The sequence below is a fragment of the Lemur catta genome, chromosome 20 (assembly GCF_020740605.2).
Source record: "Lemur catta isolate mLemCat1 chromosome 20, mLemCat1.pri, whole genome shotgun sequence".
Lineage (NCBI taxonomy): Eukaryota > Metazoa > Chordata > Mammalia > Primates > Lemuridae > Lemur > Lemur catta.
Window position 1 is genome coordinate 19,620,106 of NC_059147.1, and position 27,964 is coordinate 19,648,069.

The window sequence follows — 27,964 nt, forward strand, 5'->3', positions numbered from 1 at the left end:
TGGGGTGTGTGTGGCTCGAAAAAGGCATGGGGCAATTTTGGAGGATGAAGGAACTGTTGTGTATCTTGATTGTGTTGCTGGTTATATGACTATATACACTATACACACTTGACAAAAACTGCAGAACTGTACATGAAAATAGTGAATTTTATGATTTGTAAATTATACCTTAATTTTTAAAAATAAAGAATAAAACAGCACCTCACATGAAAGCCAAAACAAAACACCTGTGCTGAGAAAGGTGCCCCTGAATCTCAGTCCCATATCTGATCCTTCAAAGTAATTTTGCAGAAACGGGGGAATGACACCAGTTGGAGAGTGGCTTGTTGCTCCTTTCAGGTAACTATCCTTTGTGAACAAAACCTGTTCAGTATCAGGAAGACACCAGGTTGGCGTGGTTTTGCCATTAAGAGTCTAGTGGTTGGGGAATGTTTGCAAGCAGCTTGGAACAGAACCAAGTTAGGGGACACAAAATCCCTGTCCTCATCGCCATTGCACTGTAACTCAGCTGGGTTGCCAGCTCCTGAGCCCGTTCTCTGTGTTTTGTACCAAGAAAGATCTCAAACTTCACACTCCTCCTTCAAACCTTCACAAGGCTTCTCCTTGGACTTGGAATAAAATACAAGCTTTCCACAGGACTCTGCGTGACCTGGCCCCCAACAACTGCTTGCACATCACATCCTGTCGTTTTCCCCCAACTCTCCAAGCTCAGCCACACCAGTCTTTTGGGTCCTTGAACGAGACAAGTTCTTCTCCCCTTGAAGGCCATTGCTCCAGCTAAATATGGATCACAGTTCTCTCATTTCTTACCTGTGTAAACTGGGTAAATTACTTAATCTCTCTGTGCTTCAGTTTTCTAGCTGGTAAAAATAGGGATAATGATAGTATTGACTTCATAGGGTTATTGTGAGATTTGGTAAGCTAACACGCATGAAGCACTTAAAACAATGCAGGGCATATTGTAAGTGTTTAATAAATGGCAGCTGATGTTATTTCTAATTCAGGAAACTCTTATTTTCTCTACTCTCTGGCCCTGACGTCCAGAATTGTTTGCATGCATGACTGTACCTACTGGGTAAAATATCTTACAAAGAAACTGTAACCAAACCAGTCAGTTATTTCTTGGTTAACAGAGTGGATTCAAGTATCTTAATAACATTTTTTTCTTAAACTTTTTATTTGGGGAGAACCTTAGATAAATAGAAAAGTTGTAAAGATAGTACAGACCGTTTTGTATACCCTTCACCCATCTCCCACTAATGTTAATGTCTTCTATAAAAGTAGGGAAAAAAAAAGAAAGTTCATCCTTTTTAATCCTGAAATTCACCAGCCTAAACAAACAAATGTTTTCAAAGCATGAGTGAATGACACAGGTTGTCGAAAAAAGTTATCTTAACAGCAGCCTCCAGAGCCTCTCCTAAGGAGGGAACAAACATTGTTTCGAAAAATACTGAATAAGCCATTTAAATTGATAAACATGAGGTCCTGAGGGCTTATAGCATAAGGCAAAAGTAAAACCAAACTGTGTACCTTAGAAATTAATGGAAATTTGTGGGTGGGATGAGCAGAAAAAAAAAAAAAGAAATTAACATTGGCACAGCACTATTAATTAAACCACAGACTCCATTCAGATTTCACCAGTTTTTCCACTAATGTCCTTTCCTGTTCCAGGATACCACACTGTATTTACCACTAATAATGTTTTTAAATTATGATTTTATAATTTTGGCCTTTGATTTCTAAAATGCATAACATAAAAAGAGGCAGGGGTGTACCACATTGAAGTTGCAAACCTCCCCAGGTTCCCTATCTTCTTCTCTGCCTTATTTTTCCATATCACTGAATATGTCTAATAGGCTATCAGAGTACATCAAATCTAGGATGTCACCAGTTGACACATGTAACATCATTTTCTGTACAAAAGAAAAATGCCAACAATAATAACTGTAAAATGCTACTAATTATAAGATGCATCCCAACTTATGAGATAATAACGTGAAAATGCATGTCTTACAATAAGTAAAATACAGTGTGCCTTTTACATACTCAATATATAGATTGTCTATTTGCCCATTAGAATGTTGATTTCATGAGGACAGGATTTTTGTCTTTGTTCCCTGGTATATCCTTGGTGCCTAGCATATAAAAGATGCTCAGAAAATATTTGCTGAATGAACAAATGAATAATAATGTAATACTTGCTAAAATTTTTATCAGCACTTGTTCAAAGCTCTTTACTTGTATTAACTCTTCAAATCTTGTTTAATATTTTGTCAGAATGAGAATCTACTATAAACTGGCAATAATAACCCAGAAAGTGATACTTTTCAATACCTAGCCTAACCAGAACATAAAAGTAGGAAATTGAAAGAAGAAAAAAGAAGGGTGTTTAAATATCATCTTTAATAAGGAACTGAAAATTTTAAAATGATAATTTTATTCATCAACAAAGATGGATTGAGCACCTCTCTATTCTTGGCACTTTCGCAAGTCCTAAACACTTTACATACGTGAATTCATCTAACTCTCACACCACCAGGAGGCGGTTAAGCCTGTTTTGCAAATGAGGAAACCCAGACACAGAAAGGTTAAGGAACTTGCTCAAGGTCACACAGCTACAAAATGCAGAGTCAAAACTCCGGCCAAGGCAGCCTACTCTAGCATCCACATTCTTATCCAGTAGTTTCCACTGCCTCGTAGCCGCTAAAATATCCTGTCCTCTGTTGATGGTACAGTCGTTAAGTGGTATTTCAGAAATTAATAAAGCAACAAAAATCCTTAACTTTTGTGACCAAACAGTGACCCTCCTTCAGCCCCAGTGAATTAGGCTATTCCATTTTCTGACCGATGCATATTAAGAGTCAAAAGTAAGGCAGAGCCAACCTGCTCTGGTTGGCTTTTCTTTTATTGATGCATGACATGACAAGCGCTGTGCTAAGTGCTGGGGAGAACTACCTAAGACACAGGCGCTCCCAACGCAGAGGTGAGAGGCTGGTAATCCAATGATGTCACCATGGAGGTCTGCAAGAGCTTCAGAATGAGCCTGGGGGAAGAGAAGGGACTTCGAGCCTTGAGTTGAAACTTGCGGGAGGAGTTGCAATTTGCCAAGTGGATGAGCAAAGGAAGCCTGAACTTACTGCCCTGCAAACCTCCTGCCCTCTAGACCTGAGGGTGGGTGTAGTCAATTTCATTCCCCTCTCTTTTTAAGTTATTTTTTTTATTTATTCAGGATATTATGGGAGTTCCACTTCCATTAGTTGTCGGTTTACCTCGCCCCTGCCCTACCCCTGACCAACACCCAGTGAGTATTACTACCATGTGAACACCCTAGTGTTGGTCAGTTAGCACCAATTTGATGGCGAGTACATGTGCTGCATGTTTTTCCACACTTGTGGTACCTCACTTTGGAGGATGGGCTCAAACTCTATCCAGGATAACATGAGAGGTACTAGATCACCATTGTTTTTTGTGGTTGAGTAGTATTCCATGGTGTACATATACCACATTTTATTAATCCACTCATGTATTGATGGGCACTTGGGTTGTTTCCACATCTTTGCAATTATGAATTGTGCTGCTGTAAACGTTCGAGTGCAGATGTCTTTATTATAGAATGTTTTTTTCCTTTGGATAGATGCCTAGTAGTGGGATTGCTGGATCAAATGATATTTCTATTTTTAGCTCTTTCAGGTATCTCCAAATTACTTTCCACAGGGGTTGTACTAATTTGCAGTCCCACTAGCAGTATAAGAGTGTTCCAATCTCTCCACATCCATGCCAGCATTTGTTGTTTTGGGACTTTTTGATAAGGGCCATTCTCACTGGAGTTAAGTGATATCTCATTGTGGTTTAGATTTGCATCTCCCTAATGATTAGAGATGTTGAGCACTTTTTTATGTTTGCTGGCCATTAGTCTGTCTTCTTTTGAAAATTTTCTGTTCATGTCCTTTGCCCATTTATTGATGGGGTTGTTTGATTTTTTTCTTGTTGATTTTCTTAAGTTCTATATAGATTCAGGTTATCAGCCCTTTATCAGATGTGTAGAGAGCAAACATTTTCTCCCATTCTGTAGGTTGTCTATTCGCTCTAAGGATAGTTTTCTTGGCTGTGCAGAAGCTTTTCAATTTGATCAGGTCCCACAGTTTATTTTTGTTGCTGCTGTGATTGCTTTAGGGGTCTTCTTCATAAATTCTTTGCCTAGGCTGATGTTTGAAAGAGTCTTCCCAACATTTTCTTCCAGAATTCTTAAGGTTTCATGCCTTAGGTTTAAGTCTATTATCCATTGTGAGTTGATTTTTGTGAGAGGTGAGAGGTGGGAATCCAGTTTCAATCTTCTGCATGTGGATATCCAGTTTTGCGTTATCCCAGAGACGCAAGGCTGGTTCAACATACACAAATCTATAAATGCAATTCACTACATAAATAAAAGCAAGAACAAAGACCATATTATTCTCTCAATAGACACAGAAAAAGCATTTGACAAAATCCAGCACACTTTTATGATTAAAAACCCATTCCCCTCTCTTTACAACATGATTTTCGGTTCCCTGAAACAAGAGATCAGCTCCGGTTCCCTATCTCTGCCAGAACAAATATTGAGAAATGTTGGGCTTGATGACTTCAGTGTTGCACATTATTGCGTGTGCCACAGACTTAGATCTAGTCTCCCCCACCCCGTCCCCATGCCCCAGCAAATGAGAATCAGGTGCCCAAGTCAAGGCTAAATCCTGGTAAATGAGATGGGGAAGAACTATGGGCCACCCAAGGGACGTGGAAAGTGAGGAAAGAACCAAAAAAGAGTGACCAGAATTTGATCCTGCAATGTTCCCCATACACAAGCCCACAGAATGTGCAGCAGAATAGTACCTGATGTCAGAGCAATAATCAATAACTATGAGGAATGTGAATGCCAGCTGTTCTGGGGTCTCCCAGGAGACCTTGTCTATGTTTCTTTAAAAATAAATAAATGGGTATTTATATGTACACACATGTACATATATCAGTGTTTTCTCAAGGTTTATAGATGACCAATCTACCAATGCAACCAATATACTTGCTTAGAAAAGTTACTGACTTCTGTTGCTCTATTAATTTTTGGCCACCAGCGTGTTCCCACTCTTATAACAATAAGAATCATTAGCTGTAATGCATATAGGTCTTAAAAATATTTGGTCAGGGTGTTCCCAGCTTGTGCTTTTGCCAATGTGTGGACTCAGGGAAAGTGAATATCTCTGTTTCTTTTCATGTTGCATATTCCTGAGGGCAGGGGCCATATTTGTTTAACTTGTTTTATACAGTGTTGAACAGTTCCATACACAAGGGAGTACTTAAACAGTCCAATTTAAGCAAAAGGTGGATGTTTATTTCTGAGACGAGATTAAAATATGAACACATTCACAGGTCACAGTTTTTTAATCATAAAACAAGTATGTATAAATGTGTACAATATGTACAAATGTGTTGTAAAATTGATTTACAAACATCAAATAATCATATCAAAATACACATCCCAACTGATGAAAATGACAATTTGGACAAACTCACATATTTTGTCTTGTTAGCCGTGGGTGACAATTCTCAGCTGCAGACCATGACTTGGATCTGATGGAGGCAGGGTCAGAAGAAAATTCCAGCACAGCAGTAGAGCCCCAACTTCCAGCTGTCCTTCTCCATGCATCTTCAAGCCATGTCCATCATGATTTTCCCTTCTCTTAAAAAAAAAAAAAAGATATTTTGCATGGTTGTGTTTTCTCCTCCCCTGCAAAAATGGGAAGGTTTGAGATGTAAAGTGATACAAGACAAAATAAAAACGACAGCTAACACTTATATAGAATTATATGCCAGTCCCAATTCTAGGCATTTTATATATAAGTCATTTAATTCTTACAGCCTCCTATGAGTCAGTCATATGATTATGCTCATTTTCAATGAAGGAAAACTTTTCATTTTATTGGAGGAAACTTAGGTCCAGAAAGACTAACTAGCCTGCTCAAGTTCACAAATCTATCGGGTCTGAGATTCAAACCCAGGCAGTCTGGCTCCAGATCTATCTTACAAACTAATATGTGAGCAGAAAGAAACCTTCAAGAAGTCACCTTTATCTTGAGTGATGTTGACCTGGGCACTTAGTAAATTGTATTATACAATAGCTCTCAAATGTCTTAAAAGCCATGCAAAACCATAGACTGAAACAGCAAACAGCAACTAAAACTCCAAAGTATTAATATATAAAACTTACTTTAAATTATTGGATGTGTTGATGTATATGTCATGTGCATTTTGGTAACATGATAGCTAAGAATGGAAGCTCCCAAAAGCTTGGGGACCTCTGATGATATTCAAGGTATTTTTCCATCTTCTTCCAACCATCTAGGACTTACAGCTGCCTCCTCTATGACTGATAGCTCAGAGGTAACTCAAAACTTGGCAGTCTTATTAGTCAAGCCAATTAGCACTAGTTGCTGTAACAATCTCCAGTCTGGTGGCTTAATGGAATTAATGTTTATTTCTCAATCACACAAAGTCGAAAGCAGGTGCTCATAATTGGGCATTCTCCTGATCAGCTTTCTTCCAAGTGGTGATTCAGGATCCGGGCTCCTTCCATGACGTGGTTCTTCCATTTTCAATACAGTCTCAACGATGTCTTGATCTGGGGAGAGGTGAGGCAGAGAAGGCAGAATGTGAACACACAGAAGACAGAATCATTCTTAATGGTCTCAAACTGAAAGTGACACATATCACTTCCTCTTACATTTTATTGGCAAGAACTAGTTATCTGGCCCTACCTAAGTAAAAAGGGGCTGGGAAAAGTAGTTTGCTAAGGTCCCAAGAGGAGCATCCCACTTGTCTGTGCCATGGTGTCCAAAACCACATTCATCATATTCTTCCATGAAACCTAGTTCTCCCCCAGAATTCACTTACTCAGTGAATAATATCTCCATTTGGGTTAGTTATCTATTGCTGCAAAACAAATTTCCTCAAAACTTAAAGGCTTGCAACAACAATAAACATTTATCATCTCTCACAGTTTCTGTAGGTCAGGAACTCAGGTGTAGTGTAGTTGGACGGCTGTGGCAGTCTCTCACAAGTTTATGGTTAAGATGTCATCTGGGACTACAGTTACTTGAGACTTGGCTGGGGCTGGAGGACCCACTTCCAAGATGTCTTACTCACATGGCTGTCGGCAGGAAGCTTCAATTTCTTGGCTGCTGACAGAAGACCTAAATCATTCTCCATGTGCACCTTTGCAGAGGGCTGCTTGAGCATCCTCACAACATGGCAGCCGGATTCCCCAACAGTGAGTGATCCAAGACCAAGGCAGAAGCTCAATGTCTTTTTTGACCTATTCTCAGAAGCCACTTCTGTCATTTTCACAATATTCTACAGGCTACACAGATCAAACCTATTAATATATATTCATAAGTAATTTTTTTACTGGCCTCAAAACCATTCAAGATACATATCCTCCCATAAAACAATGATGTGTCAATTGTAACTTTAGGTCTAAGTCCAGCTCCTAAAACTAAAGTCTGTTAGATTTCATGCTGATAATGACCATGACAAGCTTATCTTCCCAGGTGCAGAACAGAGACAAAAAGAGATCAACCATTCCTCCACCTATCCTGAGATGACTACATAATTGATTCTTCCTTTACTCCTTTTTTCTTCAAAGAGTCACCTTATCTTGTGTAAAATTCCTGGGCACTAACTAGAATCTCACAAAAATGTAACCATTTGCCTCACCATCAACACTCCCCTTCCTACATGCCTCCACCCTTTTAAGGAAATATGTAAATACTAAGCCTCCTAAAAACCTCTTCAGAGAGCACAAAACACAGACATTTCTGGGACTCGTGTTTTTCCTGGGCACATCCTCAAGCTCTGGCTCAACAAACCTCGATTGATTGAGACTCTTGCCTCAGTCTCTCGTGTTGGTGAACAATGCAAACATTTAAATTATATCCATGTGCCACTCTGCTCACATCGTATTTACATTATAAATCAGATAAGAAAGAAATTCCAAAAAGGATATCATTTACAGATTAAATAGAAGTTCTAATATTTTTTCCCTATGCCATAGTGGAGGTTGTGTGCACTTGCTTGGAGACCACAGACCCACAGTGGTAAGGTCAGACTTCTTATGATCTGGTGCCCGCCTACCCCTTCTGTCTTTTTTCCCTTCACTTCTTCCCTTGCTCCCAGTGCTGTGGTTCAAATGGAAGGATTGGAATTTGAAGTTCCTCAAACCTACCTGCTTTCTCTCTCTTTGTTTGGAATGTTCTTGATCTTGGCTCCCCAAGCCTCAAGTCTCTCTGTTTTACTCATTTCAAAAAGCCCTTCTTAACCACTCCCTTTTCTGGAAGCTGCTGAAGGAAAAGGCTAGAAATATAAGAATGGCTAAAAACTGTTTTTGTTTTTGTTTTGTTTTGTTTTTTGTGGTGTGACTCACACCTGTGATCCCAGAGCTTTGGGAGGCTGAGGCAGGAGGATCCCTTGAGGCTGGGAGCTTGAGACCAGCCTGGGCAACATCACAATACCCCATCTTTACAAGAAATTTTTAAAAATTAGCCAGACATGGTGGCATGTGCCTGTAATTCCAGCTATTGGTAGACTGAGGCAGGAGGATTGCTTGAGCCCAGGAGTTCAAGGTTACAGTAACCTATGATAATGACACTGCACTCCATCCTGGGTGATGGAGTGAGACCCTGTTTCTAAAAAAAAAAAAAAACAAAAGAAAGCAAGAAAAGAATGAAAGAAAAAACATTTACCATCTATTCCTGTTACTGAAAGTTTGGTAATTGTCCCCAAGGCCAAATCAGTGAGAATGAAGAATGAGGACAAGTGATTTGAGGAAAAGGAAAGAGACATTTATATTAATTTGCCAGCAAATGAGGAGGGTGTTAGACTAGCATCTCAAAAGACCAGCATCCTACCTTTAAGCAGAAAAACAGGACTTTTTAAAGGAGGATTTTCAGTAGTTGGGCTTGGGTTTACATGACCGCTGTCACATGTCATAGCTTTGGGCTATACCTGTGTTACAGCCTTATAGGTTCATTGCCCGCTGCTCAAGAGGAAGCCAATACCCCAAGACAGCAGGTGTTATAGCAGAGAAAGAGTTTAATGTTGCAGGCACCATGTGAGGAAATGGGAGGAAGTTCTCAAATATATCTTTCCAAAAACTGGGGAGAAAGGATTTTTAAAGATAGTTTGGTGGGCAAACGGATAGCCAATTGGGTCTGCTAACCAGCTGGGTTTGGGGCAGAATCGTAGGGGTGTAGAAATTTTCTCCTTTGCTGAGTCAGTTCTTGGGTATGGGTCACAATGCCAGTTGAATCAGTTCCTTGGTCTGGGCCACTGGTCTGGGTGAGTCAGCTGTTCCACCAGAGCGCCTTAGGTTCTATTCAAAAACTAGCCTTAGGTTTCACAAGGGTGATGTTATCTACGGAAGCAATGAAGAAAGTTAAGAAGCTTTATGACCATGAGCTATCTGATTGCTGAGTGGTAAGCAATTATAGGAAAGCAAGCTAGGGAACATTTCCCCTACACAGTTCCCACTTTGTGGCCCTTTATTAATTTTATAAAGGGTGGTTTCGCCTGTGAGATTTCATCTACATAACAAGACCACCTTTGCTAGCCAGACCTCCTCTTCTCCCCCTCCCATAACCTGTCTTGCCACGACTCTTATCCTCTCTGTAACCTCAAGATGGTTACATCTTGTGTCAACCATCTTCCCTTTGAGATCTTACATTTTGTAAGACTCTAGTGTGCGTTAATAAATTTGTATGCCTTTTTTTCTATTAATCTGGCTTTTTTCAGATAATTTTCAGTGATCCTTCAGAGAGTGAACCATGGTGAAGCTTCAGGAAGCTCTCCTTTTCTGAGACGTGGGTACAATTATCCCTAGTTTACAAGCAAGACATTTGGGCACAGAGAGGTTGAGAAACTTCCCAAGCTCACCTATGTATTGTATGCAAAGTTCAGGAAATATTGAACTTGAACTCCAGGCATTCTATCACAGCTGTGATGAGAATTCTAATCAGCCAGACTGAGATGGGCAAGGAGATACTCAGACTGAGGAAGAGGGGCACCATGTGGGTGCTGGCGCCTGCCAGAGCTGCTGGGAGGTCCCAGCCTGAGCCTGTGCTGCCCCCTGCTGGCCAGCACTTTCCTCCCTGCAGGCTTCCTTTCCATTCCAGAACCCCTGCACCTGAACTAACTCCACCCAGCCAGAAGTCCCTTCTGCCACCAGAGCTGGAGTCTGGGGACTGACAACAAACAAAGGATGTTCCAGAAGGGGTGGAGAGTCAGGAGATCACACAGGTAATATGCAAGGATTTCCCCTTGATCCACATACCTGAAGGCCTGTCTCCTTCACAAGGGCAGGCTGAGTGAAACCACTGGATGAACCAGATGGGGAAAGTAAACTCTCTGCCCCCAAATGCCATTGCATGTAACCAAAACCATCCACCGATCCATCTACCCATGTATTCACCCATTCATCCAGCCAGCCACTCACCTGCCTACACATCCACCTATCCATCCACCATCCATCCACCCATTCACCCACTCACCCATCCATCCACCCATCCACCACATATCCATCCATTCATCCATCCAGCCACCCACCATCCATCCATCTACTCACCCACCCATCCACCCATCCATCCACCCACATATCCACCCATCCATCCACCCACGTATCTACCCATTCATTCATCCAGCCACCCACTTGCCCACACATCCACCCATCCATCCACCATCCATCCACCCACACATCTACCCATCCACTGTCCCTTTCTCACTCTCTCTCCTGCTATCCTTACACAGATATACTGTAGGAAGCTTGATGCCAGTTCATCTATTGCAACAGTCCGGGACTTACAACATGAAGTCCCAAAACTGACAGGCATATCAGGACAACTCTGATGTCAAAAGAACACAGGCAGCTCAAAGGGATTCCCACTCTCCAAGTTTGGGCAACCTTAATATCAGAAAAACAAACAAAAACATTAGTAGATTATAACACATTATTAGGAAAAAATGATGAGTCTACAGAGATAATATAATAGTTTTCCTCCATTTTTGATGCCTAACTGCTGACAGCCCTGAAGCCCCACGCTCCCCTTCCCTTTTTATCCCACATATGGGTGAGCTAATAAGACAGCCCAGGTGTGCCAGGTATGTCCTTGGCACTGATAGGAAGTTTACACCATGCAGGCCCCAGACCACATACAAGAACTCCAGTGCTCCTCTAACCGCAGTAAAACCCCAAAGCCAGTCACCCCTCCTGCTTTCTCAAGCCATTTTCAGACCTACGGGGAAGCCTGCCCTGCTATCCCCAGAAAGCCTCATTATGTCAGTAATAAACATTTTTATACCCCCTTGGTACATTTTTGGCATCAGTCTCAGTATTGGAACCAAATTTTGGGTGGGGATGTCCAAACTACTTCTGTGGGGTGATCACAATAAACAGAAGGGAAAACTATTCTTTATAGAAAAATGTCAATAAATTTATAAAAACAGAAGGATTAGTAGAAGTAGAAATTACAGTTTTGAAACCAACATTGTAATAATTGATTTAGGCAAGAAAGGTTGTGGGGAAACAGAGTCTGGAAGTTATTAAACACAAAAATGGGAAATGGTGCTTTTAAAAGGGAGAATTTAACATCACATCACATAATGAGACAAACACAGCTTGTGTCTCATGAAAGGAGGTACCAAGAAGGATACAACATCACTTATTTCAGTTTGTCTTTCAAAAATGTTGAACCTGAATTTAATCATAAGAAAACAATCAGACAAGCCCAAGTTGACAGTCAGTCTGAAAAAATAATTGTGTCAATTGTCCAAAGTGTCAATGCTGTGAAAGAAGAAAAAAAGGTTGAGAAACTGTTATAGGTTGAAGGAGACTTGAAGGAGACTACAGACACAGGATGATGACATTATTCCTATGCCACGAATAATCCTTCATTGAATCCTTGGACTTAAAGGTAGGAAGTAAACATAAAGGACATTACTGAGACAATAGGGGAATTTAGATGTACAGTATATATTTGATAATATGGTATCAATGCTAAATTTTGGGATTGTGATCCTTGTAATGTGACTATGCAGGAGAACATTTTTCTTTGGAGATACATGTCGAAGTATTTAGGGGGAAGAGTCCATGTGTCTGGAAATTACACTTAAATGTTTCATTTACAAAAAAGTTTATATTTATACAGAGAGAGAAAAGGAATAAATGTGGTAAAATGATAATTTATACATCAAGATAAAGATACAAAACAAAGAGAAATGAAAAGAAAAGGTGAGCTGATAGGAGGGTTTGTTTATTCAGAAAGAAGCTTCCAGAGGTGCAGAAGGAAGGTCTGGGAGGATTGTGCCACCTCCCAAACCACCCTGCTTGTTCACCAGGCGTCCTCCACAGCCAGCGTTGTCAGGGATCAGAACAGGGCTTTGCTCAATAAATACCCGTGGAAGGTCCTAGAATTTGGCCCCATCCTCTCCGCCCTGGGAAGACCGTCTGTGGAGCCCACAGCAGCACTTCTGTGGGATGCAGGTTAGTGTCAGGTCGCCCCCACTCTGCCAGTTTCCCTCCACCTCACTCATCATTTCTTCTTAGTCCTCTTTTGTCTGAGCTCTAAATGGTAGAGTCTCCCAGGGATTCTGCCCAGAGTCTTCTCCAACCTCCCTCCCTCCTGCCTCTGGTGAGCTCCGTTATGCCCACAGAGTGCCTCCAGCCCAGCCCTCTCCCCGCACCCCGGATTCACAGGTCCACCTGCAACTAGACACCCACACTTGGAAGAATTGTAGCCATCTCAAATTTAACACGTCACAATGGAAATCTCTGGTTTCCCCCCCCAACCCAGTTTTCTCCAGTCTTCCCCATCTCAGTAACAATCCCACCCCCCACCCAGCTGCTTCTCCCTTCCCCCCATTCCTCACTTGAGTTCCTCTCCAAAACAACAACCTGGATCTGTCCACTTCTCACTAACTCCATGGCTGCCACCACCACTGCTTAGCTGGGTTCCTTCAGTAGCTTCCTAACTCGTCTCTTCCCTCCATTCCTGGCCCCTCTGGTCCACCCTCCTCAGATGCCAGAGTGATCTTTTTAAAATGTAAACCAGAGGCTGGGCATGGTGGCTCATGCCTGTAATCCTAGCACTCTGGGAGGCTGAGACAGGAGGATCGCTCGAGGTCAGGAGTTTGAGACCAGCCTGAGCAAGAGCAAGACCCTGTCTTTACTAAAAATAGAAAGAAATTATATGGACAGCTAAAAATATACATAGAAAAAATTAGCCGGGCATGGTGGCGCATGCCTGTAGTCCCAGCTACTCGGGAGGCTGAGGCAGGAGGATCACTTGAACCCCAGGAGTTTGAGGTTGCTGTGAGCTGGGCTGACGCCATGGCACTCTAGCCTGGGCAACAGAGTGAGACTCTGTCTCAAACAAACAAACAAACAAACAAACAAATGTAAACCAGAGCAAGTCACTCTCCTGCTCAAAACCCTTCAATGTCCTCCATTGGTCTTAGAATAAAAATGCAGACTCCCCACCGTGGAGACCCTGCTCCATCTGCCTGTTCCACTCACTCAGCCTCATCTCCTGCCCTGCCGCTCACTGCAGCTTCTGCATGACTCTTTCTGGAATGTTGTCTCAGCCATTCCCAAGGCTGCCTCTTTATCATCCGGGACTCAGTTCTAATGTCATCTTCTCAGATTTCTATAAAGAAACCTGCCCTTCCCGTTATATTTTAGACATTGTCCTCTTTCCTTGGTCAGTCCTTGTTTTCCCTTTTCCCCACACACCAGAGCAGAAGCACCGTGCAAGGAGAGTTCCCACTGTATCTCCAGCACTGCTATAATGTGATCATACATATTTGTTGAAAGAATTAAACAACAGATGGCAATTTTATAAGTTTTTAAATATCCTTACTTGGCAAAATAAAAAGCTGCTAATTCTGTGTGGTTCCCCACCTTAAAAAACATGTTTTAAGTCCTGGACTGTTGCACTAGATGAATTGGCCTCAAGCTCCCTACAGTACAGCTGTGCAAGGATAGCATGAGAGAGAGGGGAGAGAGGGACAGTGGATGGGTGGATGGATGAGTGGATGAACGGGTAGATGTGTGGGTGGATGAACGGGTGGATGGATGTGTGGGTGGATGGGTGAATATGTGGTCAAGTGGGTGGCCGGGTGGATACGTGGGTGGGTAGATGGATGGGTGGATGGGTGTGTGGATGGGTGAGTGGGTGGATGGATGGTTGGATGTATGGGTGGATGGGTGAATATGTGGTCAAGTGGGTGGCCGGGTGGATATGTGGGTGGGTGGGTGGATGGGTGGGTGGATGGATGGGTGGATGGGTGTGTGGATGGGTGAGTGGGTGGATGGATGGTTGGACGTGTGGGTGGATGGATGGGTGGATGGGTGTGTGGATGGGTGAGTGGGTGGCTGGACGTGTGGATGGATGGATGAGCGAGTGGATGGGGGTACGCTCTGGGAAAGCAAACCCAAGGTGCTGTATAAGTTGAGCCACCCACCTTGTGGTGTCACCAAGGGGATACTTCGGGGCGGATGGGCCACGACGGTCGGTTGTCCCTGCCCCTGGTTTAGAGCAGCGATACCCCAACCCCCGCCCCAACACACCTACCCCTCGCCCCCGGCCCGCCGGACCCCCAGCTGCGCACAGGGGCGCCCCCTGCCGGTGCGCTCAGGTGCGCGCTCCCCGAGGGGGGGGGGGCCCCGCCGGGCTAGCGCGCGTGCGCACAGGTGAGCGGCCCGTCCCGCCCCGCCCGGCCCCCGGGCTCGGCCACCTGCCTGGGAAACTTGTGGTTGGTTGTTGCCCTGCGGTCGTTCCCGGGCGGAACCGGGCCATGGAAGACACGTCGGGGACTCGCGAGCCCCGGGCCCGGCCGAGAGAGCGGGACGCGGACCGGCGCGCCCACGCAGACCGAGAGCGCCGCCCCGAGCGACCGCGGGACAGACCCCGGGACCCGCACAGGGAGAGAAACAGGGACGGGCGGGGGAACGCGAACCGGCGAGAGGACCGGGACCGAGAGAGGGACCGAGACCCGCGCCAGGACAGACGCAGGGACGCGGGCCACCGTGCCGGTGAACAAAGAGTTTGGGAAGAGTCCCGCCAAAGCCGGACGCGGGACGCACCCCGGGGCCGGACCTGGGACGCAGCCCCGCAGCCCCGGCCCGCGCCAGGGGCAGCTCGGGAGCCGCCGCCCCTGTGGAAGGAGGACCTCGGGCGCCACCGACCCGAAAGGTGAGGCTGGGCTGGGGGCGCGGGGGCGCGGGGGCGCCACCTCGGCAGGGGGCCCTGGGCGGAAGGCCAGCCCGCGCTGCTGGTCCTGGGAAACCGGTGTAAAGAAAGAGATGCCATTTCCCCCCTGTGCGCCCTCAGACGAGACCTGGCAGGGAGGGAAAACTTTTTGGTGACCCGAACCCGATTAACAAAGCAGGACGCACCCCTGTTAGCAGTGGCAGGGCGGGGGCAGGTGAGGAGGAAGACAGGTCTCGGTCCGGGAAACAGACGGCGCGGGAAGGAGGTTAGGTGGGCGGGGGTAACCCGAGGCTCCTCCCTGACCCTCCCCCTCCTGGTCACAGGCCTGCCCCCTGGGGCTTTAGACCTTGTCCTGTGCTCCAAAATCAGGCCTCCGCGACTTCAAAGTCCTCTTCCCTGGTGGCCAGGGCCTAATGAAGTCAGCCCAATGAGGAGTTGATGGTTGAACGTGTCGCCCTCCCCGGGGGTGGTGCATTTCCCACGCAGACGGGGGGAGAAACTACACTTTTAGCCAAAGAACTAAGTCCATTGGTTTTCCCTTTGTCAGTGAGGCCTTTCTAGGCAGCCTCACTGAAATCCTAGGATTGTTTGAGACCCCACCCTCCCGAATGAGCAAACTTTGCCACCCCTGCCTAGTAGAGCACAAAGAATTCCCATAAGCCCTTGGGAGGAGAAGCATCGAATGCTCTGGAAGACTGTGTGAGCTGGGGGTGGAAGGGGAGATAAGAGGGGCCTGGTACTCACACACACACACACACACACACACACACACACACACACACACACACACACACACACACACACACACACACACACACACACACACACACACACACACACACACACACACACACACCAGGAAGCTGGTCTTTTTTCTGTCTACTGAATGCACAGGTGACACGCAGGGCGCTGTGAACTGTGAATAGATGAGATATTGCCCCTGCCGGCTCCAACAAGGAGACAGACAGGTCCTGGGGTGATGACTGCTTCTGGCTTTTGAAACCTGGCCTCTTTTTCTGAGGAGGAGTCAGGCTCCCCTCTGCTATGGGACTTGGTGGCTGAGCCCAGTCTCTCTCCCCGTTGTATGCACACAACGGGAAAGCTACTATCCTGAGTTTATGTAACATTATCTAAAACCAACTGGCAGGGCAAAGGGTGCGCCCAGATACAGTCATAGGCAGTAGCTATTGTTCCCAGACTAAAGCCGCGTTGCACTGCAACTGCATGATCTGGGGGTGTCCAGAGATTCATTTTTAGGTTTCCTTATAAACCAGCGTCCCAGTTCCCCCCACCCCAAAGCAAGTGTAGGGAATACTCTTGCTTTTTGCTTCTTTTGCTCACAACCCATTGGTGGTTTGAAACCAAAGGGCAATTTCTTTCTGGTTTTCCTCCACTTAAGCATTTATTTAATGGACGGGATGCAGGGGTGTGGGCCACAGAGATCCACTTTCAGGGTGTTCACAGTGTGGTGTAGGAGACTGGCAGATAAACCAGCCAGTTGTAGCACGGCTGTAAGCTGGGCTTCTGACCAGGCCCAGGAAAATTTTCTAGAGGAGATAACCTCAAAGCTCAGTTCTGGAGAAGAAGGGGACAGCTGGGGGAGGAAGAGGAAAGGTGTTCCTAGCAGAGGACTAACTTCTGCAGTGACTCTGAGGCATGGGAGAGCAGGTCATCTTTTGGGGGCAAGGGGACAGTTCACTATGGCTGGGTCTGTGAGGTGGTGAGTGCAGAGAGATGAGAAAGGCCTCCAGTGCGTGCTAAAAATTTTAAGAATTTCAGTCCTAAGAGACATGATGTTCTTAAAAGATCTCTGGAGTCCAGCCAGTAGAATGCAGCTCCCTGTTGAATCTTAGACAAAGCCCAGGATGTGCTGCATAAAGGTGAGAAAGAAGGAACAGAAAATGCCAGGGGGTTGGCACAGGAAGAAATGATAGGAAAATGCCAGAAGCTGCCTATAGCACCCACACACCTGCAGAATTATTGTTGACTGAGCACTTTCCAAAGGAAGGGCAGGAAGAGAATGCCAGCCTGGGCATCAGAGCCATGTGCATGCCAACTGTTTTGGAAGAGCCGGGTCCATGCTGAATTGGGAACTTAAGCTCACAGGGAAGGCAGCCCGCAGCTACCTGGCTAGACAGCTCCCGCAGGGGGACAGGGGGACAGACCAGCGTCAAAGGTGGTGCTCCCGTGGCGGGATGACAGAATCCATCACATGGTTAGTTAGTGGAGTTGGGCCAAGTGTTTGGATGCCCTGTGGCGTCACTAAACCAGAGAATTCTCTGGAGTATACAATACTGCGACAAATTTTGTTCCTGTTCTGCAAGTTCTTTAATGTTTGGCTGCAGCATGAGGAGTCGAGAGTTCTGATACTGAATGAGCTATTGGGTTGGAAGCCCCCTAACGGCCATGTATGCTTTTTGGTTATAGTGAACCCACTTCAGGGAGATACCTGTCCTCGAACCCCAGGTCTGGACTAGAAGAAGTGGAATTTTATCAGTCAGAGGCGGAAGGACTCCTGGAATGCCATAAATGCAAATACTTGTGCACGGGGAGAGGTGAGCCATTTTAGAGGCAGTTTGACCTGTGCTGTCACTGGTGGTTCTAGAAGGGGTGGTCTGAGCTGGAACCCCTTTTGGGTTCCTAGCGCTTTTGGTTTCTTACCTGCACGAGGCGCCTGTTACCTGAAAACAACAAAGGCAGGAACGTCCTGTGCTTCTCCTCAGACATGCCCCGGGACCCAGAGAGGCAGGCAGCCTCGTGTTCACATTTCAGGTTCCGGGTGGAACCGCGGAGTCTGCAGGTGCACATGGCCGGGAGCTATCGGAGGCCGCTCCTTTGGCAAGGTGACCTGAGTTAGCAGCAAGGGAAAGTCGCCTGGAGCAGCAGCCAGGTTGCAGCTCAAGCCACACGGACAGGAGCAAACTAGATGCCCAAACACTCAGTCAATGGCTTTTAAACTTTATTGACTGAGATTCACAGTAAGAAATACATTTTACATTAAGACCAACTTCACACACATACACACACACACACAGAAAAACAAAAAATGAAACTATACCTACCCTATTACATACTAAATGCTCTGTTATTTTCTATTCTGTTTCATCAAAAACAAACAAAAAACATACTCATTCAGGACCTGCAGTCTGAGGAATACTTAGATATTATCATGTGTGCACTTCAGATGTGGCTTCCTGGGCTCCCTGCCGCGCAGCAATGAAGAAAATCTGGTTTGTCAGGGTGAGCCCGTACAGCTCACATGATTCAGTGAGAAATTTTCTTAGGCTCCGTGTGACTAAAGGAGAAAACATCCCAGCCTCAGGGAGAGAAATCCCAGTGTTCATACCTGCGAATGTCTCTTAAGATGATTACAGAGATGTACATGATTATGGGATTATAGGAAACTTGATGAAAGGGCTCTAGGCAGTCCAGGTACAAGGATTATTACTCTAGGTTACATATGTTGGCACAACCTCGTTGTCTTTAATTCCCCCAACAACTCCTGAGGCTCAGAGAAGTACAGTAAGGTTCTCAAAGTCACACAGCTGTTAAGTGAAAGCCGGGATTGAAAGAGTCTGACTCTAAGGCCTCAGATGGTTTACTGGAGACCAACCGTCCTTCCTTTCTTGTTGATATAAATAACAGGAATAAGCCAGAGGCTACTTAACATATTTCTCCAGAGTGATGTTTTTTTCTTCTGTGGCTGGTTTACCTTGAGGAGAGGGCAGGGCTTGAGGCTTCTGACGAAAACACACCTTGATTTAGCCTGATTGTTTCTGGCTGTCTGGCTTTGAGCCTGGAGGTTGGATTTCGAAGTTTAGGTAGTGAAAGTCTGGTTCAGCAGTCAGAAGCTCACAAATGAGGGCTTGTAAAGAACCCTGGATGTGCAGGAACCCGTATAAATACACAGTGCAGTACTGTATTGAGATAAACAGGCATTAACACCAGGAACTTGTCTCAAGCAAGAAATAAATGCCTGGATAAAGGTCACCTCAAGAGTGTTTTTTGTTTTTTTTTTTTTGAGACAGTCTCGCTCTGCCGCTCTGGCTAGGCTGTGGCGTCAGCCTAGCTTCACAGCAAACTCAAACTCCTAGGCTCAAAGGATCCTTCTGCCTCAGCCTCCCAAGTAGCCTGGCTAGTTTTTTCTATTTTTAGTAGAGACAGGGTCTTGCAGTGGCTCCCACCTGTAATCCCAGCACTTTGGGAGGCTGAGGTGGGAGGATCACAACCTGGGCAACATGGTGAGACACTAACTCTACAAAAAGTAAAACAATTAGGAAGGTATGGTGGCACGCACCTATAGTCCCAGCCACTCGGGAGGCTGAGGCAGGAAGATCACTGGAGCCCAGGTGTTTGAGGCTGCAGTGAGCTATGATTGTGCAAGTGCACTCCAGACAGAGTGAGACTGTCTCTTTAAAAAAAAACAAAGAAAGAAAGAAATTCTCCCACATAGCAAAACACTGGAAAAGCCTGTATGTCCTTTACAGTGGAATGACTCAAATAAATTGTGGTAATCTATAAATCCTTTAAACTTGTGAAGTAGATTTATGTTTACTGAGATAGAAAAGTATTTGTATTTTCCGAGTTAGAAAAACATTCACACTATATTCATAGTGAAAGAATAAGTTACACAGTAGTAGGTGGAGTAGGACCCTATTCTTACCTAAAAGCAAACAAACAACAAAAATTACAAATATATGGTAGAAAAGTTCAGAAAAAATATATAATGTTCTCAGTGGGTTTTTTTTAATTGGTTGGATTATAGACAATTTTTACATTATATTTTTTATCTACATTTTCTTTTTAAAAAATAAGTGTAACTTTTGTTACTAAAGAAAACAAACACTATTTGCATTTTGGGAGAAAATTATAGAGGATAAAAATAATGCTTGAGAGAGCATCTTTTCAATTAGAGAATGTGTAGACGTAGCACAGCTTCGTAAATAGCCCAAGTGGAACCAGGCGTAAAAGCTGGTTATCCAAAACCAGGGAGATGTTGACAGATCGATCCCATAGCATCAACACAGCCAGCACTATTCCAGCACGTACAGTTTGCAGCTCAGAAACACCCAGTTGTGTATCGTGCTGAGCAAAAGGAGCCAGACACAAAAGGTACCTACACATAACTGTGGGATTCCATTTGCATGACATCCTAGAAAAGGCAAAACTAATTTCCAATGAGAGGAAGCAGACCGGGGTTGGCTGAGAAGGCAGGTGAGGAACTGACTACAAAGCATTACCAGGGAAGTTTCTGGGTTAACGATGCATGTTCTATGTCTAGATGATGGTTGCATGGTATATACATTTGTCAAAACTCTTCAGGCTGTATGCTTAACGTGGGTCATTTTGTTGTGTCTAAGTTATATTTCAATAAATATAAACCGAAAGCAACCAGTTTTCCCATCCACAATAAAGAAGCCAAGGGTGCCAAAAGAACCCAGCTCTGGGAAAATATCACAGCCCAGATATGCTCTTTAGGGAAACCAAAGAAAACAGCATTAAACTTTATGACATATTTATTAAGTTAAGCTCTAAGAACGGTAAGACAAATAAGTTTTTTTAAACTTGGTAAGCATTATGGCTTTACTTAATTTTTCCTCTAATACCTGCAAACCATCATTAACCTTTTGATGTATAACTTCCATGCTTTTTTCTAACATTATATTTTTTAAGCTCTGTGATTGTCTTCAAACTCAAAGAACTCTCCTCTTACAAATTGGAACAGCCACAAAACATATCTAAAGAGGTGGTAACGTTTTTTAGTCTTTTTCGTGGTGAGAGGCCGGGGCTGGGATGTTCTCGCCCTTCCGTATAGGATGCCCTTCTTTCTGCTCACTGGCCTGGTTTCTCCCACCGCCTTCCTGCACCTCTGCTGGGGCAGGCTGCTTTGCTCTTTTGATGGTGACTCCTCTCGGCCCATAGTATTTCTAACACCATTTCTGGAAGCCGCAGTTCCCTGCTACCCTCTAATGCTACTGCGCTGCGGTGGCTGCTCAGGCCAGGCACAGGGCCAGAGCCAGCAGGATGAGCTACTGTGGGGAAGGTGACCCTCCAGGTGGAAGAGTCTCCGAGTACAAAAGAGCAGCTCTCAACATGGTAACACGCCCTTTTTTTGCAGCCTGCTGCCAAATGCTGGAGGTTCTCCTGAACTTGCTGATCCTGGCCTGCAGCGCTGTGTCTTACAATTCCACGGGGGGCTACACAGGCATCACCAGCCTGGGGGGCATTTACTACTACCAATACGGAGGGGCTTACAGTGGTTTCGATGGTGCAGATGGAGAGAAAGCCCAGCGGCTGGATGTCCAGTTCTACCAGCTAAAGCTGCCCACGGTCACCGGGGCAATGGCCTACAGCGGAGCCCTCATGGCCTTTTCCTGCCTCCTCGTCGTCACAGGTGTCCTGCGCGTCCCGTGGCATTGTCCACTGTGGCTGGTGATCGAAGCCTTGTTGGACGTGCTCATCGCTGGGGGGTACATCCCAGCCTTGTACTTCTACTTCCAGTACCTCTCGGATGCCTATAGCTCCCCTGTGTGCACGGAGAGGGAGGCGCTATACCAGAGCAAAGGCTACAGCGGCTTCAGCTGCAGCTTCCACGGGGGAGATATAGGAGCTGGAATCTTTGCTGCCCTGGGCATTGGGGTCTTTGCCCTGGGGGCCGTCCTGGCCATCAAGGGTTACCGAAAAGTCAGGAAGCTAAAAAAAAAGCCAGCAGAAATGTTCACGTTTTAGGCTTTTTAAAATGTTCTGCCCAATGTGATGGAAGTTACTCCGAACCACCGTCTTTCCCAAGAACGCTTTGTGGGGGAACTTGCCGACGCTGGAGAAGTCACAGCCAACGCTGGTGTGGCGGGGCGGCCCCCAGCTGCGTGGAGTTGCGTTCTCTCATGGAATCCTCTGTTAGTGGGGGACTAGCCAAAGTTATTTAAAAAAAAAAAAAAAACCAACAAAAACAACAAACTGGAGCCCAAGACCCACAGGGAAAAGGCACAAGCTGCAGCAAAGTGCACTTCTTGATTAAATAAAGGGAGAGAACCAAGTGAATTGGAAGAACCTTATCTTCCAAGTTCATGAAAAGCCACACAGACATGAGACAACATTTCAGCCTGAACTTTTCTAAGCATGGCTGCCTTAAGCAGATTAGCCCACAAGTTTTTCCACACTGAACTCTCCATTTCTTCCACCTCTTTAATTCTGTGAACGGAGGGCATTGGGATTCGGGGGGCGGGGGGACTACTCCTGTAAAATTTAAGTCCAAGGTAGGCGTGGGCTGAGGAAGGAGGAATCAGATTAATTCGCTGGGTTGCAAAGAAGCGATTCTGCAAGCCCCCGACAGTGGCCCTGAAAGCTCAGTAAGTGTTTTGTACCTCTTGTAAATGTACCATTGTATGAAGAATTAACCCCAACATCTGGAATTCAGGATCCATCCAGAATAAAAGAATGTAAAATCTCTCCCAGCTTCGGCTGGGGATGGCAGTTTTGGCCAGACAACTTCATGGATTCTCACTGCATATTAAATTATGACTTATAGAACAGTACAGTATATTCGGGGTACAAGTGAATGTTCTTTGTTTTATGTGAATCCAATAAAAATTGAAAGAACAATTTTAATTCAGAGATGATGGTCCTCTTTATAATACATTTATAATACTCCCTAAAATACAATTTGTTGCATTTAAAAAGTGAGTTCCATTTGGGTTCAGAAAAGAAAATACATACATATACTTGTATATGATCAGAAAATTTCTTGAAGAATATGTAAAGGTTTAACAGTTTTGCTTCTGGAGAGAAGAGGATTTTAATTTTTGACTTTTTTTGTTTTGTTTTTTGGTTTTGGTTTTTTTTTTTTTCTCTTTTGAGACAAAGTCTCACTGTGTTACACTGGGTGCAGTGCAGTGGCATCATCATAGCTCACAGCAACCTCAAACTCCTGGGCTCAAGCGATTCTCCTGCCTCAGCCTCCCAAATAGCTGGGACTACAGGCATGTGCCACCACACCCGGCTAATTTTTTCTATTTTTAGTGGAGATGGGATCTCACTCTTGCTCAGGCTGGTCTTGAACTGCTGAGCTCAAGCAATCCTCCCGCCTCGGCCTCCCAGAGTGCTAGGATTACAGGCATGAGCCACCCAGCCCAGCCTAATTTTTCAGTTTATGCATAGCTTGACTGCACATGTATTTGTTTCATTTTAGAAAAATAAAAAATAAAATTGACTTCTTTTCCTCAGTTTTTTTCAGGACCACATTTACAGTTCAAAGGCAGAAGTAGATGTATAATTAAGCAGAGTATTAAATGATCAGCCCCCAAAAGAGCTTCACCGAGAACGCCGCTATTTGCAATAAAGATCTCCTGTCTGTTTCGGGGTCTTTATTTCCTTCTCTGGCACCCTCTGCTCTCTTTCTGGAGACTTGATCTACCCCACCTAGAGACAAACCTCTGCTAGGTCTAGCCGTCACCCCTTTTCTCTTCCCTTGATGCGTATGCATGTCTTTCTTCTCTGACAGCACGCTTGGAAACACGTGAGCCTGTTTGATATTGACAGCTAAGCCAGGTCAGGCCTTGCGGGTTTCTGGGATAACATGCCGTGGCCATATTCCTTCAACAGAACCAATGCCAGTGGACGCAGCAGACGACCATTACTTCTCTCAATTGTCGCAGTCAGTGGGTGATTGACAGGATCTAGATGTATCCCATTGCAGCCTATGTGCTATATGGATGGTACACCCATCCCAGAAGGAAAATATTCCGGCTTTCTGTGTCTTTAGTGCAGTATTCCTGTTTCCCTTCAGGGACTGAGATACGCACATGCATGCAGGAGGAAAACCAAGGCAAAGAAGGTGTTGGGTGTTGTGAGTTAGAACGATGTCTGGGTCAATTCACTCACTCTGCTATAGGGAGAGAGTGTAAACCAGTAGCCTACAGTGCCTGGGTGAAGAGTGGGCAGTTTGGGTCTGATGTTATTTTCAGTTTTAAATTAGAGGAATGTAGCTTCTCAACTAGCAGAGCCCTTGCCTGCTGTGTCCCTGCGGACTGCGAGGAATTTGTGTGGGCCGGGCAGGAGATAGGATCAGGGAACGCAGTAGCTGTTGCCTACATACTTTAGGGACACTGGTCTTGAAATGCATCCTAGTATATTAGAGGAGTTGTCATGATTCATGGGAAACCACGACTTTCCTAAATTCACCCTGTTTCTTCTTAAGCTTCTCACTAATCCCCTTCCATTTTATAAATGTTACTAAGTAGCATCACCATCCATTTGTTGTATAACATTTTATGATTTTTCAAAGTATTTTCATATACTCGCTTTCATTTGAGCCTCACCACAGTGTGTGGGATAAGATAGGCAGATGTTATCTTCGTCTGTCGGTAAGAGTCCGAGGGTTAGACTGGATGACCTGGGCAGGGTCACACGCAGTTGGAGAGCAGGTTTGTGTGTTTCCTTTTCCTTGTCATCTCTGAGCCCTGCGGGAATGGCAGGAGAACCTCTCCCCGAAGTACACCTGAGAAGAGTCTGGGGCTTCTGTCGGTAACAAATGAAAGCTGACCTTGGACAAGAAGATATTCAGTTTCATTAACGTGTTGGCTCCCACTGCCTTTTGGCATTTTGGGGTCTTTGAACCTGTAAGAAACTCCCAAGTGAACAGCCCAAGTATCCATCGGCAGATCCTGGGTGAATCGACTGGTCCATCCGTACCATGGAGCTGTAGGAACTGATCTGAAAACATCTCTAGGACATAGTACATGACAAAATCGAGGTGTAGAACAGTGTACATGGTACACATACTTTTGTGACAAAAGTAGGGAAGGGGCATGAAATGCAGATTTGAATGTGCTTTTATTTGCATAAAAGAACACTGGCAAGTTATATTCGAAACCAATGAAAGTAGTTAGGGATAGAGAACAGAGGGGACCTGGTGAAATTTCTCAGTTTAGACCTTATGTGTCACTTCAAGTTTTTAAAAACTTTTCATTTTGAAATCTAGATTCACAAGAAGTCCCCAAAATAGTACACAGAAATCCCGTGTACCCTTAACCAGTTTTCTCCAGTGATATCATCCTGCATTACTATAGTACAACAGCAAAACCAGGAAAGTGCCAATCCATAGAGCTTATTTGCATTTCACCAGTGAACATGACTCATTTGTGTGTGTGTGTGTGATTCTATGCAGTTTTATCTCTGTGTGTATTTGTGTGAGCAGCACCACAATCAAATCCAGAACTGTCCCATCATCCTGGATACCCCTGTGCTAACCCTTTATGGTCACACCCATCCCTGTCCCCCTCCCCCACCTCATCTCTTGCCCCCAGTGACCACTGATCTCTGCTCCATCTCTATAACTTTGTCCCTTTGAGACTGTTACAGAAACAGACTCCTAAGTTATGTAACTGTTTGAGACTGGTTCCTTTTCACTCATCATAGCTCCCTCGAGATCCACCCAACTTGTTGCATGTACCAATGGTTCATGCCTTTCATTGCTAATAGAGTATTCCATGGTGCAGGTGTACCGGTTTAACCATCCACCCACTGGAGGACATCTGCATTTTTTCCAATACTTGGCTTTCCTAAATAAAGCTACCGTGAATAGTCATGCACACGTTTTCGTGTGGATGTAAATTTTCGTTGGGATAAATACCCAGAAGTACAATCGCAGGGTCATACGGTGTCTGCTTAATTTTTAAGAATCTGCCAAAATTTTTTCCAGAGTGGCATTCTGAGTTTTCAAACATATATAAAAACAAAACAACAACAAAAAAGAAATCAAGGATGTTCAAGTTCAATCTGACAATATTTTTTAAATCAGGTCACGAGTGGCAGCTCTCTAAGTTTGACCTGGGCGAGTGATGTCAAATGCTGAATCTCTCTTCCAGGTGTGGTGCAGATAGTGGAGGTGATACTGAACGCGATGGTGCTCATGTGCATCGTGGCCTCCTACTTTGTCCTTGCCGGATTCAGCGCCAGCTTCACCAGCGGCGGCGGCTTGGGGAACAACTATTACTCACCGTTTGAGGGCACGGAACTGGAGCAGGTGCGGCAGCTGGACCAGCAGTACACGGTCCTGCGGGCGCCCCTGATATACGGCGGCGTGGCTGTGTCCCTGGGGCTGGGTGTCCTCACCATGAGCGTTCTGCTCCAAGGAGCCAAAAGACTAACAAAACTGTCGGGGAAGTGGCTCCTCACAGAGGCCGCCTTCAGCCTCCTAGCGGCCGTGGGCTACTGCGCAGGCGTCGGCGTCTACCTCCACGCGGCCTTGCAGATCAATTCCACCGACACCTGCAAGAGGAGAGAGAGGCTCTACGCCAGCAGGGGTCTCACCTGGATGAACTGCCAGCTGTCGGGCACCGACGGAGCCGCAGCCACCTTTGCCTGTCTGCTGGTGATCATGTACTGTGTCAGCGTGGCGCTGGCCCTGCGGAGCTACCGAGAACAGAAGCACTACAAAGGCGGCCGGGGACAGCCCCGAAGTGGCAGTGATGCACCAGAATACCTGTGGTCTGGAACGCTCTGAGATGATCTTCTGGAACCTCAATGTCAACCCAACCCCACTGTTTCTCCCAAAAAGACAGGGCCTTTCAAACCACACAGGAGACAACTGCGGTTTTCACATACTTGATTTTAGAAATGCTCCCTTTGGATCAATGCAAAGTTAAATAATTGACTCATTTTTTTCTACTGTAAAAGGAGATCAATAAGTCTTTTTGGCTGATTTGATGAGAGCTTGAAAAAAAACATCACCTTTGCTACAAAGTGCAACCTCAGGTGTCTGGGGGACCCTTACGCTGTGGCTGTCACCATATGGCGAGGTCACAGTGGCAGCAGCCAGCTGGCCAGAGAAATTCTGTGAGATGAGAACCACAGGTCAGAGGCTTGCCGGTCACGTGGCACAGTAGAACGCTCTTACCTGTCAGAACTATTTAAAGTCATCAAAAGAAACATGCCATTCCCACCCCACTCGATCCCCCTGGATTTTGTCCCAGGGGAATGATTTTAAAGCAATTGTGTGATTGAATTCTAAACAAGTAATTACATTCAGATGTGCCCTCCTAGAGGCAAGGTATTCTGCTCAGAGAGAGGGGGCCACGCAGCTTTCTCCCACTGAAGATGGGAGGCCGCATTCCGGATACGTGAAAAGAGATGTTTTTAGTAAGCGTGTTTTCCCCCAAGGCTCCTGCGTTAGGTTCCAGAGAAAATGTTTTCTACCAGCTATTCCAAATTAGTTTCTTTTTTCGTGGCAAGTTGTTCAATTGGAATTCACTTTCCTGAAATGTTTTGTAGTTTTCCTAAACATAGAGATTCCAAATAGTGAGAAAATTCCTAAACTTCTTATACACGTTATTCAACTGATTTCAAAGATAAAGCCGTTAATTTTACTAGACGACGGCGGCTTATTGGAGGCTTTTTCACTTCTGCGTTCCCTGACAGTGCCAGAGTGGGCCTTCAGGTACATAGTAATCTCTGCTTACCTTGGACTGGCTTCACAATGTTAACATCACTACCACTGAATCTTCAAAATAAAGTTCTTTCATTAATTTTAATCTAGCGTGGGATTTTTTTTTTTTTAAGAGACAGGTCCTCACTCTGTCATGCAGGCTGCAGTGTAGTGGCACAATCATAGCTCACTGTAACCCGGAATTCCTGGGCTCAGGTGGTCCTCCCATCTCAGCCTCCCAAGGAGCTGGGAC

General features: G+C 45.1%; 1 protein-coding gene across 3 annotated transcripts; it reads left to right on the forward strand.

The window, feature by feature from the left end:
* The first annotated feature begins 14,788 nt into the window (after positions 1–14,788).
* On the forward strand, positions 14,789–27,817 carry MARVELD3 (MARVEL domain containing 3). Of its 3 annotated transcripts, none has more exons than XM_045533152.1 (3): positions 14,789–15,269; positions 17,715–17,842; positions 26,153–27,817. In XM_045533152.1, the coding sequence occupies exons 1-3, from the start codon at positions 14,872–14,874 to the stop codon at positions 26,788–26,790; spliced, it is 1,164 nt and encodes a 387-aa protein (XP_045389108.1). In that variant the 5' UTR covers positions 14,789–14,871; the 3' UTR covers positions 26,791–27,817. The 3 variants fall into 3 exon arrangements, with proteins under 3 accessions (XP_045389108.1, XP_045389109.1, XP_045389110.1); XM_045533153.1 differs by lacking the exon at positions 26,153–27,817 and adding an exon at positions 21,406–22,895; XM_045533154.1 differs by lacking the exon at positions 26,153–27,817 and adding an exon at positions 21,562–22,895.
* The last annotated feature ends 147 nt before the right edge of the window (positions 27,818–27,964 follow it).

What these genes read in the sequence shown, in the direction of transcription:
- MARVELD3 (XM_045533152.1), top strand. Translation starts at nt 14,872, where the DNA reads ATGGAAGACACGTCGGGGACTCGCGAGCCCCGGGCCCGGCCGAGAGAG. An exon ending in GGGCGCCACCGACCCGAAAG is followed by an intron (nt 15,270 to 17,714) that starts GTGAGGCTGGGC and finishes TTTTGGTTATAG; the next exon opens with TGAACCCACTTCAGGGAGAT. An exon ending in ATACTTGTGCACGGGGAGAG is followed by an intron (nt 17,843 to 26,152) that starts GTGAGCCATTTT and finishes TCTCTCTTCCAG; the next exon opens with GTGTGGTGCAGATAGTGGAG.